This window comes from Stegodyphus dumicola, chromosome 7 (assembly GCF_044657685.1).
Source record: "Stegodyphus dumicola isolate Sdum_Otavi_A_Nest chromosome 7, ASM4465768v1".
NCBI classification, from domain to species: Eukaryota; Metazoa; Arthropoda; class Arachnida; order Araneae; family Eresidae; genus Stegodyphus; species Stegodyphus dumicola.
In genome coordinates, this window is record NC_140774.1 from 158,582,517 (window position 1) to 158,602,092 (window position 19,576).

Consider the following 19,576-nt stretch of genomic DNA (forward strand, 5'->3'; position numbering starts at 1 on the left):
ACTCCTCCTCATCTTCACTGTTAACTTCCAAGCCCATGGTTTTGCCGAGGTAAACAGTATCTTAGATAATAAACCAGTTTTCAGTGTCAAATTTCTCAAAGTCTCTGCTTAGTGCACAAAATGATCATAATTTCTGCCAGACCAAATTCATGGTGCTGTCAGGTTTTGTTAATGAGAATTAGGCAATGGGAAATATTAAAATTTTTCTACAAGACCCTGGATATTAATTCGTTTTGAAAGGTTACCTTAAAGCACTTTTCAAAATCATTAATTGCCAATTTGAATATGGTAACTAGAGACATTATTTATCACCTGACTTATTTATAAAATTCTTTATTGGTCAGAAAATCCTACTGTGCAATAATTTATTCTCTAATGTTCTAAAAGAAACAAGAAATTAAGATGAAAAAAACATAATTCTAGATTATCAGCATTCTCTTATGTATATTGGAAAGTAAAGTGTGGATTGGAAGTGTAAAATTGAAAAAGAAAATTATTTGAAAGAAAGTGAAAGAAACTCAAAATACAAAAACTAAAATTTGAATAATCGGTAGTCAAATGTGCATAATCTCATTAATAGTTAAAGAATTGAAAACAAAAATTAAAATTGCTTTTTTATTATTAAAACATGATCAATTTAATTTATTTAAAATTTTCATTTTGCATTTTTAATTCAAAATTTATTCATGCCGTGTCTATTTTTTTTCCAGGTGCATTAAGACATTTCAGTTATCTGTTCTCTGCTTATGGAAATGCATGTAAAATACTGGACACTTCAATACCAGTAAATCACATTTCGTCTATACATGGAATAAAATTTTTAAGCATAACTTGGATAATGTTAGGCCATGTCTACTACTGTAAAGATTACTTGACTTTGGGTACGTTTTTCGCCGCTTATAATAATAGAAAGAGAAATAAAATAGAATTTTACTTTTTTTTCAGCTGCTTATGAATACTGAATAAAAAGAAAAAAATTGGATTTTATTTTCTGCTATATGTACATAAAGAATAACTTTATTGTTTTAAGTACTTAAATAATGTCATCATATTGATAGACTAGATGATATAATATTAAAAGGTTTGATTTAATATTAAGTGAATTTCTTTACTCTTTATTAAGAATATTTTCTTAATTAATTTATTTTCCAGCAATTTAAGAGAAAAAATTTTTTTTATTGCTTTTCTTTTTTTATTGGAAGAACATAGGTATTATATTAAAGTTTGAAAATGTGTAAATTATATTCAATTGATAACTTCATGTCTCCATTAAGCTTATCTTATTAGTTGGAATTGCTAAGTCATTAAAAAGTCTTAATTTTAGGAAGAAAATTTTTACCAGTTTAAAAAGTTTGCATTGATGAGTTTCATCAAGCTGTTCTTTTACTAAGAGTTTTTTGTTATTATTTTGCTTAGACAAAAATATTAATAATTGTTATTTTATAATTCCACCCCATTATTTCTGTTTCCAGTAAGTGCTTATCTTAAAATTAGCATGGCTTATAATTATCATTTTGAAGGCCTATAGAATTTCAGAGGAATAATTATAATTATACTTTGAAGAAAGGATTATAAATTTTTCAGATCTAATAGATTTACTATTTAAATGTTTAATATTTTTAGCACTTTTAAAATATGACGATCAGTGTATAGTTTGAATAACTTGTAGCATGCAACTCTTCTTACTGTTCTTCATATTTCTTAAAATTATTGTCTTTATTCTAAGAAGTTATTTTCAGAATGCTAAGTACCTCCTTTCCCATTACTGTACTGTTAAGTATCTCTTTTTTTCAGGGAATTTTGAAAAATCTTTTGCGCATAAAAAGGGATAACTATTTTCATAAAAGGGAATCTCATTTTGTTATCCATTCATGTCTTGACAACTTGCAGTTTATGGATAAAATTATTAAAAATATATTCATATGCAATTAATGGGTAGCAGTATAATCATAATAAATGTAGGGCATAAAATTTCCTTCAGATAGTTAAATGTGAATAGTGGTAAATTAATTCATTTTTATGCTTAACTGGGCTGAAGTATATTACCATAAAAATTGCATCTCCCTTAGAATACATTTTCATGGCTTGATTTGTAGCCCAGTAGATTCCATATCCACAATGTATCAAAACTTTACGGAATATATTTTTGTTAGAAAGAGCAATTATATATTATCTTATTATAAATTTATCTAAATGTTTTAATTTTTTGTCCCTGAATATTAAAAGAACTTTACCCTTTTTGTCCCTGTTGATTAAAATAGGGGAGGCATGCATATAGGGGAAGTATGCAGTAACAGATTACATAATTGAACTGACAACAAACTTTTACAATTGAATGACAATAGACATGTTCATTTAATCCAGAAAAGTGATCAATGACTTTGGCAGTGTACTGTTTTATGAATCAGTTAGTAAATTTATATAAAAACTTCTTTATCCAGACTATTTTACTTGAAGAATGTTTATGAGATTTAATATATCTTATGCACTAGTATAATGCTGTCATGAATAAATAATATAAAAATTTGTAAAATGTATTTAAGAACCAGTAAAATTCTTGTTTCTGTTTTATCAAAATTATTGATACTGTGATTGAATATATACCTTTTCAAAAATTGAATTTCTTGGGTTAAAAAAGAGACATAATTGTTGTTGTTCTTCCCTCTTTTTAAGCAGCCTTGGCACATTTCCACCACAGTGAGAAACAAATGACTAACAAGCTGCACATGAGTTTACATTTCACCATGTGCATGTATTTCATATTTATTGAGCTAGTGAAAATTTTCATTGTTTTTCTTTGTTAAATATTTAATAAACTTGCAATTTTCAATGTTCCGTCAATGGAAAAAGACGCTATAGTCATTATGTCAGTTATGATAATAGGTTTGATATATTATTAGCAGCATTTCCTGAATTGTGGCTTTGAGAAAGTTGGTGTTTAAAATGAATTTTGGGAATGTTTCTATATATTGTTTAAAATAAATTACTTAAAAAAATATATTAAATAAAGCAGTAAATAAAAATTTATGTTACATTTTTTCAGTATGTATATATTAAATAAATCTGTATGCTGTAGGCATTGAATAAGGCAGTGAATAAATTTTTTGTGTGTATCTGTAACTCTCTTTCTCACCAAAACTGAAGTGCATCAATTGTTTCCAGCCAAGGCTGTTGATTATAACAGGACGTACCAATATTATTATTAACTGCAAATATTTTTCATTATAATCCTTGGTATTATATTGAATCCTATGATGTAATATAGAAAACTTTAAAACACATCTAAAATTCTGTGATAAACATAATTTAACTGTTTTTATTTTTAAATAGCTGGTTTGAACAAAGTTCGTGATTTGGGTGCAAATTTAGCTTTCCAAGTTGTGCTGAATTCTGGTTTTGCTGCTGATACATTCTTCTTTCTAAGGTAGATGTCATTTTATTCATAATTTGTACTTTATTAACTCAATACTTTGCATAATACACTATTGTTATACTCGCAAAAATGTCTTTTATTTTAAATTGTATGCATTATTTATAAAGCTCAGTCCATAATTTAAAATAACTTTGACTTTGTCTCAATCTAATTTTTATATGTAATTTAAAAACTTTTTTTTTTTTTTTTTTTTTTTACACAAAGTGTTTAGAAACAGAATGGTACCAGTGAGCCATAAATATAACTAAAACTTTTTCACTAATTTATGAAATCAGCAATGGGGAACAACTCTTTTTTTTTTTTTTTTTTTTTTTTTTTTTTTTGGAAATGTAGATAATTACCAAATTCGTTTCTTTTTCTTCTTTCTCCCACCTCCAGGATTAATTTCTTATTTTTCTGTTTTCTATTTTACTGTTCATACTGTTCATGGTTCATCTTCCATTACTGGTTGATGAAAATATATATTGGAAGATTATGATGGTTTTGATAGGATGTGCTTGCTAGTGCCATTTGATTTTTTGATGTTGATTGCTTGCATCAGCATCTCTTAGTACATCTGGGAAACGTCACACTGATGTCCTTGGGAAGTAACTGTTATTGGGTCTCAATCTTGAGTCTGCTTCGTATGCATGAAATACCACTGTTGCAAAAGTGCTCCTATGTGACAGTTTCCAATATTTCCACTCATTCAAGGTCCAAGTGGTTTGAGTGGCTCTCAAGATCACTACATGCCCTCTTTCAGCATTTATAATGCAATACAAAGAGGCTTGTTGTTGCTATTTGAGCTTATGTTATGAGTATGTTTGTGTGGCTGCAGTGCATGGATAGGTCTAGTTGAGCCCTTTAGAAAATGTAGATTGAGTTTTCAGGGTTCATGGGATAGTTCATAATAATGCGATAGTTCATAATTTGTTTTACCAGGTAGGAAGGTGCATATTCTTATCATATCTGGGATCCTAACTCTGGTGGTTCCAAGAGAGTGGGGCTGGCTTCTGCATGTTAGATCTTTTGCTGTTGGTTGCTCATGTTACCATCTATTGATGGGAAGTGTGATGCTTAAATTCATGATGCCCTTGAGAAGTAATTGTTGTTGGGTCTGAATCTTGAGTCTGCCTCATAGGAGTGAAATATGTACCAAAAGACTTCCTAGACAACAATTTCCAATATTTCAACTCATTCAAGATGCAAGTGTTTTGAGTGGCTCTCAGGATCACTACTAGATGTTCAATTTAAAGGTGAACTCTTTCTAGTATTCATATTTATGAGACATGCCATATGTATAGCATACGTTGGAAGCAACATCACTCTAATCGAGTGCATTTGTCTACATCTTTTACCATATTTCTAATGAGATTAAGAAGTTTTTTCCATACCTATATTCTGAATGGCAGCAGGGATGTTAATTTTCAGTTGCAGTTCTTACAAGCACAGTTTAAGTACCTGCACAGAAATAGTCTAGACTAGAAGGAAATGGAGACCCTAGTGGTTGATTTATGTTCCCAAAAAGCTTTTTCAGCATCTTTTTGACTGAATTTGCTGTATGACATTTCACTATAAGGCAGTGAACTAGTAGACTGCATCATGTTACATATTACTACCCTAGATTTTTCTAAGAACATAATTCTAGTAGAGCATATGTTCTAGCAACATCACATCTGCCTAACTTGTTCCAAGCACAGTTTTATCATATTCAGATCTAGGGAACACATTGGCCACTCCATGCACTTCTTACTTGTTTCTTTTATAAGCATCTGGCTTGCACAGTTAGCTTGCTGAAGTCGGACTTTTGATGCATAAAAAAAGGTAAATTACTAATGATAGTAACATAAATCATGGCTGAATGTGAAGAAGGTCATGCCTATATCTAGGGTGTCATTCCAAAATCCCTATACCTAGGGTCTCATTCCAAATAATATACAGGTCAGTATGCCCACCTAAACTTACCCTGCCCAAGTAAATGCACCATCTAGAGCAAAATGCAATCTTTCTTTAGTATGTACTGAATTGTATTTGCTGCCATGCTCCTCCAGATCAGAAGTCAGGAATTATTTATCTGTCTCCTAAATTTGAACTCAGTGGAGAAGACAATTTGGTTCTACTTGGTAAGTCTCCAATCACGTGTAATTTTGTCAAGTTTCTTGGAGCTCTGCAATATTAAGTGTTAGTTGGAGAAAAAACATCAAGCCTACATTCATACAATCCATGTGTGTGAATTGTTTGTGTTAACAATCTCCTTTCAGTTGCTTTTAAAAGTTGTCTTGGCAGCTTTGAGTCATTTTGACACTGGTTCCAAATGAGTGTTTTTGATAAATAACTGTCATTATCTGAAATAGTATCCTGTTAGTGACCAAGATGTCTTCATAAATCCCCACCTCTTGGAACAGACTTCGCAAATGTGCAATTATATTTTAGATGGATGACATGATCCATTGACTTAGCTCAGCTTCCAACTTTCTTATAGCTCACCTTGTGGTACTTTCTAGAAAACTGATTTCATTAGCATGCTACCTTGAGACAAATACAACAACTTCTCCTGTGAGAATTGGTACAAGAAGCAGTTTAAAAGGAGACACCATTTTATATGATTTTTACATCATCAATTTTGGTATGATTCTTTCTAATTTGCATTTCAGATCACTTTCTGCAACTGTCTTTTCAGAGGGATTGTTTGGCAATTCATTAACATTTTACTCAAGTGCTTTAAATAAAATTATTTAACAAGAGTGATCCTCTAATTTTGTTGACTAGTAAATGTATGCTCATGTAGTGTTCATGTAAGTTTGCTAAAAGTTTTTTTCAAAGTAAAAAGTATAATGTTTTATTTAAAATGTTTCTTTATTAGCAAAGGTAATGAAGGTACAAAGTTTTCAGTGATTTTTCATAAACACTGTTTGTATGTATTAAAATGTTCTTTTGCCAATGATATGCAGGTGTGTGTTGTGGTGTTATCATCTAATAGCCAATCATATGGCAATGCATTATAAGGTACACTTTGTTTTCACTTTAATCGATACTGTGTTTTTAGTGTATTTCAGTAAAGTGGTTTTTTTTTTTTTTATGTTAATTTTTTCAACATTTTCCCATCATATGAATGGATAAATAATATTTTATTGGGATCCTCAATTCTTAAATGCTTAATTAAATTAGATATGAGTACAAAAGGTTATTAAAAGATAAAGAACATGCAAAATATTTAAAATGCTATTTCCCTCACAGTGATAATTCTGAATATTTGGATGATGATACACACGTAGAAATTTCAACACACAAAAAAAATTTCTGTTATGGTTGGAAATGTAATTTAGGAAAAATGATGAATCAGTATCTATGAAGTTCTTTCCTTAAATTAGGGTGACTTCTGGTGAATTTATGTATTCCTACTTTGATAGTGAACGTGTTAACATATATAAATACACTTTTCAATTCTGAACTGGTTTTGGTAATATTAATTTCCAGTAATTTATGAGCAGAATTGATTATTTTTGTTATTTAAAAAAAAATCAATGTGTATTTTTTTCCGGAAGTAGATTATTGTTTGCTATTACTAAGAGTAAAACTTTTTTTAAAGTGGCCTTCTTGTTGTATATTCAACATTTCACTATCTGGAAAGCAATGATGGAAGTTTTACTATTGTTGGTTTCTATATCCGAAGATATTGCAGGTAAAATTGTTTGTTTGTATTGACTTTTCTAACATCATTTATTTCCTTCTCCTCAGAATTTATATGCTAACTATAGTAAAAATTGTTTCTAATGATATTCGCTTTTTCATTCAATTAAAACTGCCGTGCAACTATTACAAATTGATGTTGTTTGCTAATTTTCATCCATGTCAAATGATTACATTATGTATCGCCTAAAATATTACAGTATGTATATATTACATTACATTGTGTATCATGATTTAGAGATTGTTTAAAAATTATTTCTCATGTTTTATTTGCCATAAAATGTACATGTTATCCAACCCTGCCAAAAATGCCATGAGACTCCCAATTTTTTTCACATAGTCTAATGTTTATTAAATCCTTAAATCTTCTGGATTTTATATCTCTTTTTTTTTCAAATGCAAATCTAGAAAAAATGCTGACGACTAAAAAAGGAATGTTAGAAATTTTCTCATTTCTTACCACATGCGTCGTGCTGTAATTGGAAGCATGTCCAACTAGTTATCAGAAGGCTCAGAATTCGAATTTCAGCAAGGGCATTATTAATTGCATTCTAATGTTTCAAGAAACTTAATAACTCTACAGTTGGCACCCAAACTAAAATATCGTGGATGATAATTCATCACCACGTGAATTTGGCAACTGAGTTCTCCCCTTCCACTAATTGTCTTTTAAGTTAAGGAGAAAGAACATTTTCCTTCCTTAGCCATGTGTCTTCATGGTCTATAGAGCATGTATAAAGTTCAAATCCCAGTGAGGTTATAGATGGTTTATTTCAATTTCATGCTCCAAACAATCTAATGACGTGATATGGTTTATTATTTTTACTAACTTTAACTAATGCCTGTTTGTGCTGTGCCAAAAAAGGGGGAGGCAAGTTATTATAATGAATAAATTTTTTTCTGAGACCTCTAGTGATAAACTCTGTATGTTTCTTGGCAGCAATAGTACATCATCCATATACATTCTGTAGCAGTCTTTCTATGACTATGAAATGGACTATGAAACAGGAAATATAAAAACAAAAATGTTGTTTTCTTCATCACTTTACAGAATGGATGTCACTCAATAATATCTTTATCCTCTGTATATCTGATAAATCCAAAGAGCTATGATTTGTTTTTAGTAACAATACTCTCATCTACTTGCAAAGCAAATTTTCTATGATGTTTTATTTTTCAGCGATTAGTTTATTTACTACATTAGATGATGTTTCAGATATCTCTTTGATTGATTGTATTGTTACAGAGATCATCATATGAAACTTGATTTTAACTTTTTTTTTTCAAATATTGTTTCAGCTGTAATAACATGCAGAGCCAACATTTTCCTTTCCAAGAGTGTGAAATTTATATTTTGGTACTCTTATTTCTGCTATTTTAAAAAATGTTTAAAGAAAAGTATCAGCTTATAGACTCTGCTAACCATCTGCAAAGCTGCTTTTGCCTTTCTTTCTACCTGACATGAAAAATATGATGTAATTAATCTGTGATTTGCCAAAAGAGTTTTCTGTAAAATGCCTCTTCAGCTTTTTACCATGAATTTATTGTACATGTTCTCACAAACAATAAATAGATGATTTCATCATTTTTCTTTCATAAAAAGCTATGTGCTAAGTAACTTACCACATAAACATATAACCGCCACATTTTATTTTTCCATGATTTCTTTATTTACTACATTAGATGATGTTTCAGATATCTCTTTGATTGATTGTATTGTTGCAGAGATCATCATTCCAAACTTGATTTCTTTTCCAAATATTGTTTCAGCTGTAATAACATGCAGAGCCAATGTTTTCCTTTCCAAGAGTGTGAAGTTTATATTTTGAGGCTTTTATTTCTGCTATTTTAAAAAACGTTTAAAGAAAAATATCGATGTTTACACTCTTCTAACCTTCTGCAAAGCTGCTTTCCCCTTTCTTTCTATCTGACATGAGAAATATGATAATACTTTTCTGTAAAATGCCTCTTCATCTTTTTACCATGGATTGTTTATTGTACATCTTCTCACAAACAATAAATAGATGATTTCATCTTTTTTTTCATAAAAAGCTCTGTGCTATATAACTTAACATATATAGCACATAAGCTCTTTTCTTTTTTTTTTTTTTTTTTTTTTTTGTTTCCATTGATATATTTTGAAATTGACAGTCCAAGCAAAACCTAAAACAAGAAGCAGGAGTCAGCTGTTTGCTTTCACTGTCTAGGAGTTGATATTTGAAAAGAAACCTATCCCTAGTAAATGTAGAGAATCAATGCTAAAGGCTTATCCACTTTTGTACATTCAGTTGAAACCTAAAAAATATTCATAACAGACTGATTTTTCTGCCACCTACTGGAATCAAGATTAATTAATTCTTGTTAAGGAACAGACCCACCAACAGCCAAGAGGTAAAAGTCAATGGACACTGGTAGTTTGGTCCAGGGTTTGAATCCCAGTGAATGGGCTGGCTGCATGGGTGTATTTGTGGTTTTATGTGTAAAGTGCATTCATGCCAGTTTCCCATAGAAAGCCCTCCACAAAGGTATCCCTCCCCACAGGCAGATAGCCGTTGAGTGGTTTGTTTTTTGTTAGTCAAATAAACCAAACCATCCTTAGGAATAACTATCAATGTCATCATCTGTCATATATAAAATTAATTTAATTCAGCTTTATAATTAATTTCAAGTAAGAGGTAATAATATTTTTTTAGTTTATATCTAGAATAGATTTCAGAAAATAAAGATGCTACAGCACATAATTTCAAATCACTCTCTTAAATATTTATATTGCTATATTACATCAGACTTTTGTGTCAAATATTGTATGTCTGAGTTATTGTATGTCTTGACTACCGAATATTTATTGAAAATTTTTAATAAATAATGTTAGAAACAATTTTTTAATAGTTACTTATATAATCTCGTGGTATTTCTTTTTTTCTTAACAGATTGACTCCAGCTTTTCTGATGATTTCTGGTGTAATCTTGCTAGGGCCATTAGCTGGTAGTGGACCTATTTGGAATGAGACTTTAGAACCTTTTGTTTCGGGTTGTCAGAATTACTGGTGGACAAATTTGTTCTATTTTTCAAATTTTATGCCAACTTCCATTACAGTATGCATTTTTTTTTTTTAACCTTTTAAAAAATCCTCTGTGGAATACCAGTTAGTGTTATAAAGCAAAAAGTTCAAATGACAGTGCTGTTATGCTAGTTGGTTTTCATTCTGTTTGATTATTATCACTAATGGTGTGCAAAATATCTTTAAAATGATTAAACTGAAATGCTATTTAATTTAATTTTATTTATTACCATTTTATTATTCTTTATGTGCTTTTTAATGTTATTTAAAACAGTATCTACTTAATTTGACTTTCCTTTTAAGCTGGCTTCCAGTGAATTCAAAATGACAGATAATTAAGTATCAAATCTGGTATTACAAACTAAATAATTCAAAAATGATCATTTTATTAATTTGATTAATGAATAATGATTGATAATTAATGAATTTGATTAATGATTAATGAATTAGAATTAATTAAAATAAAGCTATTCTTATGTACATTAATCAAATTTTCCAACATAAGTATCTAATTTAGAGTTTTCTAGGGTCTTTCTCTGCTAACAGATAATCTGGTTGAGTGTCAGCACCATCCATTTCACCATTAGCAATGCTGTTAATAGCCTCATGGATAATATCATTTTCAGTTCTGTCCATAGCATTTTTAATGATTTTTTTTTTTTTTTTTTTTTTTTTTTTTTCAATGATCAGTGTTTCTGACTTCAAGCCTGTTTCTTGAATAAATAAAGTACTTGGTACTCACCTTCAGCTCATCTAATTGGTCTAACTGAGTTAAACAATTATTGGGGATGGTTATAGAGATGATTTATTTATAGGGCAGTTTTATATTCAGCTTATATATGGGTGTTCAATTCTGACTGGATTTCTGGACCAAAATCTTACTTTTTGCCTTATACTTGAGTTGGCTTACATTCAGAAGCACCCAGCTATCATACTTGGCCTTTCACATAATTTAACTGACATGACTGCCATTAAAAATGTAATCTTTGCAGAAAAAATTCATAAGTTACTGTTTCTTTTTTAAATTTCAAAGTTAAAATATTTATATTAGGATGATAAATCCATTCTCTTTCTTTTAGTGTGTTCCACATGGCTGGTTTTTATCCTGTGATATGCAATTTTATGTAATATCTCCAGTTATCATTTTAGCTTTATACAGGTAAGCAGCTATTTAAGTTTTTTTTTTTTTTTTTTTTTTTGTCTGCTTGTTATGTGGAGGGGAAAATCACTTATCTTTATGAAAATCTGTTTATTTTATAGACATCCTAAGATGGGATTACTGTTTATTGCTCTTGGAATTTTTAGTTCTATGGCTACAACAGGATTTCTGACATTTATCTATAACTTACCACCAGTTTCACTTTTCTCTCTTCCTGATCCAAAGTAAGTTTTCTGCATTTATTGTTAGTTATTTATAAATATTCTTTTTAAATAATGTTACCATTTCTCTCTTTTATCAGACTGAAAATATTCAATTTTCATCCTTTTCATTGTTACTGTCCTGTACACTATTAATGTTTAAGGAAGTATAAATGGTAAATGTTTTGTATTAGTGCAAATAAAAATTATGCATATTTGTAAAGCGAAGTTTCTTAGATCTTCAAATCTAAATAGATTTGTAGATCAGACTCGTATATCTATTTCTAAGAAATTGTAATGAAAAAAATTTGCTGGTAATTCTCGCAATTCCTCAGCTATGTTCTATTAAATAGATTCTGAAATACTGACAAATCTTTATATAAAACAAATATTGAATTTTTTTAAAGGAAAAATCATCATTTCTTTAAAAAATATATAACATGAATAATGCACATACTTTAATGATAAAAATAATATTAGAATTTTTTGTTATATTTTTAAATGTGTATTTCATGCATTCTTGAACATTTCTCAATTCAAATTGAAAAATGCATGATGTGTTCTGAATTTTGCAGTGTAATTTCACGTATATTCTCTAATGGCTGCTATAAAATTCTAAATGCTATGTAAGTTTTATTTAACTATTAAAGCAGCCAAATATTGTAAGTAATATTTTCTATTCTAAATCTGATAACTAATATCCTCTTAATCTAATGATGCAAGGCAATAATATTGATTATGAATGTGGGAATTTATTCTCATGGGGAAGGGAAGAAGTAAAAAACAAGTTTGGCTTAAATGTGTTTCAAAAGTTAAGTGCAAATATTCTTGGTTATTGTAAAGAGAATAAATTGAAATAATAAATTAAATTCCGTTTATATACAGTCATGAAGACCTGTATTTAAATAGAATTTATTAGCTAAATTTGTATGATTATTTATTTTGGTGTCTAATTCTATAAACTTACATTCTTAATTAATGTCTTGTGCATTTGTTCAGATGAACTCTTATCACTTCTTCTTGCTATATATGAATAATTTAATAGTAGATCAAAGCAGATATTGCATAAAACTCTGATTCACTATATTTTAGAGAGGTTTTATAGTTTCTTTAAGATAACATTTACTATATTAAAGAATGTAAGAAAGCAAAGTATCTTAAATTATAAGTTAATATGTACCCAGGTGACAAAATATCTCATGACCGGATAAAGCCAGTCATGCCGCTTAAATAAATTTATAATTATCAGAATATGCAATAATTTTGCTATCTGATTCTTCAGATCTAAGCTGTAAGTTCATTCTTTAGATATAATTACACTTTTTAGGCATAGATTGTAAGAGTTCCCTGTTTTAAATTATTTATTATTATAGGCCATATTTTATATTTGTCTTTTTAATCCTATAATGCATTATAACTTTGTTATGGTCTAATTTACTTAAATTTATAATTCATGTTTAATGATAGTAAACAGCAACCTTAATATATGTAGTATATACATTTTGGCCTTTAAATATGATATGCATATTCTGTATGTATCTTATCTTTCAGAGATATTAATGAATATTTGGATACTGTGGGATATAAGCCTTATGCACATTATGCATCGTATTGTATTGGAATGGCTACTGGCTTTCTTTTAGCAGCAAAACAAAAAATATCTATTTCAAAAGTAAGTTTAGAATTTAAAATAACATTTTTGATGTGATTCTTTTTCCATTTTGGATTGTGTTATTTTAGTCATAAAATTAAAATTGTAATGAGAAAGTAGAATGATTTTGTGCAAATATTTTACACAATTGCAAAGAATTCTTACAATATTCAACAATGCAGACTTCACTATAACAGGCCATGTTAGCAATGATATTATTTTTTTTAATAATTTTTATTTCCTGGAGAAAGGCAAATCAAAGCTAAACTAAAGAAAGGCCCAAGGTCAAAAAGCATCTTACAGTATACTATCCCACTGGAGGCTTTTCCTAAGCACACCTAACATGACTACATGCCCTATGGAATTATATTTGGTAATCTAGCAGACAATTGCTTATGAGTTATAATTTCACTCTGCATGTACATTTCAACCAACATGTTCTCTAAGAATGAGCAGTAATATCCTTAACCATCTGCTGATGGCTGATAAATATCCATTCCAAATAACAAGACAGATTTACATCTGTCATCCATAAAGAAATAAACGTGGAAACTGGGATATGCTCTTGATGTTGTGATGAGTAGCACATAGGTAAACATATGGATCTTGAAGTTCTCAATATCAAAGAGTAATTATTTATCAACCAGAAAAACACTTTATTGCTATACTTATTTCCATCTTATTTATAACAGTTCTTTTACTGGATATTGATTTGTCATATGTTACCGGATATCAAGTTCTTTCCACAGCAAAAATTGTCAAGAATCATTCTGCATATTAAGTCATAATTTATGATAGAAATTGATTTAATAAGAATATTGAATGCATCTTCAGTTGCAATACTTGCAAGTCCAACTCAACTGGACTCATACACAAGAAAGTGACAGAAGACTGTGGTGATGCTAAGATGTAAGCTCTATAGAAGAACAAGTTAGTTCCCTTCAATAAATTGCTTTTCACTCAAAATTGAATTGGCTAAAATGCTTAATCGGAATGAGTTCTTTGTTTCTCTGCATTGTTTCTTGATCCCTTCTATTCATGGAAATGTTTGGCCTGGCTTGAACTACCGGATTGGCATCGCCTTATTGCTCAAGTATAGGACGAAACACTTTCGTATTTATTTCTTAATTATTGTTCATTGAATAGGAGTTGGTTTGTTCCCCTTGAAAAGTCAACTAATTTCTGATCATTGGCAATGATTACTTGCATTTAATTTAATTACTTGCTTTTAATTTATTTCTTTTTACAATTGAAATTTTGTTATTCATTATTTAATTCAAGTCCCCGTTGAACATTTTTAACAATTTACATTCAAGTTACATTAAAACAATTTTCGAAAGTGAACTTACAAATTATATATTCACTCTTTTAAGATCATTCTACTAAAATTAATCTTAGGAGATAATATAGTCAATATTACTTTAGTAAATAAATTATTATTAACTTACTTTGCAGCAATTGCGCAAGTAGTAGAATAACTTGATTTCGCACTAAGTGAATTTAAAATCATACAATATATGTTTATGTATATATACACACATACACAATTTTTTCTCGGTGATTTTAGTTTCATATAAACATACATTTTTCTCAATTACTTTAGTTTATCTTTCATCTTAAATTTTTAACTTTGATTTTTGGTGCTACTGTCAATTTTTCTTCTGAAATATTAAATTATACCTTTTCCTTTTTCTTTCCAGTGTGTTCAAGTATGTGGCTGGACAGCTTCTACTATTTGCTGCATACTTGTTGTATATGGAACGTGGAACTGGAACAGTGGTGATTTACCAGACTGGGAAGTGTCTGTTGCATATGCAACTACAAGTAGAACTGTTTGGGCTCTAGGAATAGCATGGCTAACTATTATTTGTTATTCTGGAAGAGGAGGTATTACTATATTTATTATTATACAGATTTTTCATAATGATTTAATTTTTTTACTATGAAAAATTTAAAGACAACTCTGTTAAATATGTTGGTGGACAAAATCAGTTGCCATTAAGAAAAATATCTATTGTTAAATAAACATAAACTACTATCATCATCATCCAGCTTACCAATTTGAGAATTACTGAAATTTCTCATCCAATCCAAGGAATTATATAAATATTTATTTAAGACAGTTAGGTCAGTTTTCATCATATAGCTGTAAATAATAATTTTAAACAACATATACAGTACCCGCTGATTATTAAACTCAATGGCTAATAATTTCAGCTGCTTATTATGTCCAAATTTTGACAAACTAAAACAAATATATATTAATAGATAGGAAAACTGCTGTTTGTTAAACTCATCTCCACTGCTTTCAAACTGGCAAAAGACTGATCTTTCAGATTCAGAATAAACTGTTTGTAGCTGATAAAGTTAATTCATTTAACTTTCAGTTTTGCAGTGCTTCAATAAGCAGATATTTTAGCAGGCTTAGCAGAGATTTTAACCAGTGTAGTTAGAAACTAGACTCTCTGGAAACGTTGGATACCCTTCCTTAGTCCCTGTCAGACACTTTAGATCTCTTTATTTGGACTAGAATTGAGAACAACAGAATACCTTTTCTAGATACAGGATATCTTTTACAGAATACCTTTTTATCTTATGATTAACAAAAGCAGTCCTCTAAAGGTAGTGGAAACAAGTTATTTGATTGTAACTGAGTAAGTGTTTCCCAGTTTTCACTTAAGCACCATAAGGAAATGTGAGCACTACATTTCCTTTCTCAAACAGCAGCTGATAGGATATGAAAGTGCATACGCACATTAAGTTTGCAGGGTTTTCTCAGAAAACATCAGGAAATGCTTCATTGCATTATCAGTCTGATTGAAACGGGGAAGGGGATGTAGGCTGAAGAAAAAAGAAGAGAAAAAACATTGATTAAGTCTATAATAATTATGAAGTGACCGGTCCGCTTGACAGACAAAGTGCAATCTATCTGCTGGCTAGCAACAGAAATTTTTAATTTAAACAAATTACTGTTCGAAACATTTTTTATTTGCTGTGTGCGTGACTTGCAACATGTTGAATATGCCTAAATCAAATGATTTTAAGCCTGAAAGTAAAGGGTAAATAGCTGAAAGATTATAATATATTTGGTAAAAGTGGTGGAAGAGAAACAGCAGTTAAAATGCGATTTCCCAAACACCATGTTTATTGTCAAAAGATAGTCCCACGAGCACCATCTATTTGTTTTAACAACATTGTATTTCTTGCTGCTTCACCTTCTACCTGTCATATCATGTTTTTCTGGGATACAAATGTTACACTCCTCTTCTGTTCAACATCAAAAACAACTGCAATGGGAATTCCATCAAGAACATAAATCATCATGCTCATGGTAGAGCTCTTTTATCGAAGAGGAAAGTACTGCTTAGGCAGCAGCATTCCTGTAAAAATATGACAGTATCAAGGTATCTTCTAAAAGAATACAAACCACACAAAATTTATAACAAAAATGAAACTGGTCTGTTTTACAGAGCTTTAATGTTTAAAAGTGAATTTGAAAATATAACGCTAATTTTTGTTGTTTGACTTCTAAATTAAAACTCAAATATGTTTGGAACGGAAGTGATTTTTAATAACTGGTAGGAACTATATACATGTAATCCAGCACATCTATATATGTTGTTTATATATTTCTAATATGTAAATCAATATATGTAGATGTAATCTTAGTTAATTGCTGCTGGCAAGTAATTTCTATAGTCTATTTAATCTTTTTTTTTTTTATTTTAAACAGCAACTAAAATGAAAAAAAAAAAAAAACATTTACTTTAAAAATATAAGCTAATCAATAGTAAATTTATTTTTATTTATATTTTGTGAATTAAGTAGTATAGGAAATTGAAACTATATTTAACTATAAAAAAAAAAGGGGCTCAAACCAACAAATCAATATACATATTTATTCAACAAAGAATATAAACTACCAAATTAGTAAAATTAATCTATTTATATTCATTTCCCTTTAAGGGGTGGAAAATAAGAAAAAAAAATTTTAATTCAGTAAATCTAATGGAGAAAAAGATATGAAAAAGTCCATCATAAAAATAGCTATAATGTGGAAAATTTTAAATGGTCAGAGAGATAAAAGCATTTTAATCAAATGCTCTTTATTTTTTGATGAGGTATATTTATAACAAAGAAATTTCAAGCTTGCTTCTTAATAAAATTTGCATCTCTTTAATGTTTTTGGCCCATACAGATTGTATAAACATTAATTTAGTTTGCTTCATGTTTATTGATATTAAAATATCACATTTATATTAATCACAACAAGAAATTTTTATGTTATCTTGTAATATATAATTAATTGAACATGAATTTAATCCTAAGTACACACCTACCTACATTTAAAATTAAACTAATAGGTTTAAAATAAGCACACAAAATATTTTAATTAAATTTGATATAGTTGTCACATGAATGATGAAAATTTATGATTTATGTAAAATCGCAGAATAAATTTAGCAATTAAGTTTTGTACTAGTACTAAAATAACTTTCTTTTAATTTCTGGCATATTTAAATAATTACAATAGAACCTTGATTATCCAAACAACTTAAAACAGATGAGGTGATTTAAATACTTGAGAATTTTAAACAATGACCTTATAAATGATCACTTTGGCAATAGTTGCTTTCTTTTTATTAAATAAGAATTGTTAAATGTTGAACTGAGATCCAACTGCATTCTTCAGTCATAATAATGAAATAAATATAAAATATTGCATTAATTTCAAATTTAATTAGCACAATATAAGTGCAGTACAATAATACAAAATGTAAAAATGATATTAAAACTAAATGCTATGTAGCTTTGTATGACTCAAGTTTGGAATTTACCAAGTTATGTAATGCCTGCAGAATTAGCACACCCTTTAAATTGCTTTTGGCTTGTTTTTCATACTGTTTGTTGAAATGTATTGCATGCCTCAGAAAGAATTCAGTTTCATTTGCTTCCTTTTCATCTCTATCATCTGTCTTAAGACCATTATTTTTTTCCCCTGTTGTGATGTTTTCAGTAATTTAATCATTTGTCAGAATTTGTTATTTTATATTAGTATTCTCAATCCTGAACAATTCTTCCAAAATATATATTCCAAGATACATTTAGCCTTGAATAGCCAAAAAAATTTCATTATACTTAGGAAATATGAGGAAAAGTTTGAGAATAGATAATGGATTTTTTTAACCATATTTAAGAAGCACAAGTTAAATACAAACTCTGAAAATCAGCATAATAAAAATGCACTATGCATAATAAAAATGGTGTAAAAAATGAGAAGTCATACACATGGGCTAGATCATGAAAGCTAATCAAACACATACTGTTCTATGCATGTAAATTCTCATGTATGTCCATGTTGTCTAAAATAAACATGTTTTTGCACAATAACAAGTAATATTTAAAAAAAATAAGTCAATTCCTATTTAGGTTAACAAAGAAAAATTTTCTTTTAGTTACTTTTTATTAACATTATTAAAATTTTTTATTTATTTTAATTTTTTAACATTATTAACATTGTTTGTATTAACATCAAGTGTTATCCACTGCAAGTTTAAAAACATATATTTGAACTTGAGTGGATTAATAAAAAGTATTTTATTAATGATTGAAAATTTGAACATGATATAGGGAGAGTGTGAGCTAATAGTAGTAGGAATTAATAATGCACAACATGTTTTTGTTTTTTAAAATCTAAACAGAGCTTGGAAATAATCTCATAAAATTTTCAGTTTACACTTTTCTCATTTCAGATAATCGAGGTTACCATACTGAATTTATTCCTAACTTCATCTTATTTATTTACCTCTTTCAGAGTTCCTAAATTATTCTCAGATATCTGCTACATTTGTCTGTGTATATCTTTATTTATTTCTTTGTGTCATTCCAAACTAATCTATGCTGTTTACCTTATACAAATGATAATTCCATGCTTCTCCTTCTGTGGTTGTCTGATTGTTTTGTCAGATAATTAGAACATGAAAACAACATAGGATTACTGCAAAACATTTTGAAACATTACAAAAGTAACAGATTTGCAAGCTTAGGAAAAAAGTTTTTGATAGTGTAAAAATTCAATTCAGAGAAAAATAAATATAATGTCTGTTTTGATTTATGTCTTCTGATTTTCAGGTATCGTAAATGATATTCTCTCATGGCACGGCTTCATACCTCTGAGTCGGCTTTCATACCTCGCTTATTTAATACATCCGTTACTGATGTATCTTTATGCTAGTTATGTGAGAGCCCCATTCTATTTTAGTCAATATGTTCTGGTACGTAAAATATCATTTGTATATTATAATCTTTATTTAGGCAGTAAAATTTCAATAATCTTTGAGTACTTTATCTGTGAATGCCTGAAATATGTGTTCAGATTTGAATGTAAATAAACAGAATTTA

The 19,576-nt window shown here is 28.9% G+C and overlaps 2 protein-coding genes across 2 annotated transcripts in view; one reads left to right on the top strand and one right to left on the bottom strand.

Moving 5' to 3' along the window:
• LOC118198408 (uncharacterized) overlaps positions 1–19,576 on the top strand; it is a 109,814-nt gene that overhangs the window by 86,981 nt on the left and 3,257 nt on the right. Inside the window, exons 7-15 of the mRNA XM_035370074.2 lie at positions 711–881; positions 3,331–3,424; positions 7,002–7,094; positions 10,033–10,198; positions 11,244–11,323; positions 11,425–11,547; positions 13,075–13,195; positions 14,875–15,061; positions 19,307–19,449. Coding sequence (XP_035225965.1) covers positions 711–881; positions 3,331–3,424; positions 7,002–7,094; positions 10,033–10,198; positions 11,244–11,323; positions 11,425–11,547; positions 13,075–13,195; positions 14,875–15,061; positions 19,307–19,449 — 1,178 coding nt within the window. The remainder of the gene's footprint in view (positions 1–710; positions 882–3,330; positions 3,425–7,001; positions 7,095–10,032; positions 10,199–11,243; positions 11,324–11,424; positions 11,548–13,074; positions 13,196–14,874; positions 15,062–19,306; positions 19,450–19,576) is intronic.
• The window catches only part of Nep3 (M13 family metallopeptidase neprilysin 3), a 169,666-nt gene continuing 166,234 nt past the window's right edge, over positions 16,145–19,576 (bottom strand). Inside the window, exon 20 of the transcript XR_015042219.1 lies at positions 16,145–16,554. The gene's annotated coding sequence lies outside the window, so the exon portion shown is untranslated. The remainder of the gene's footprint in view (positions 16,555–19,576) is intronic.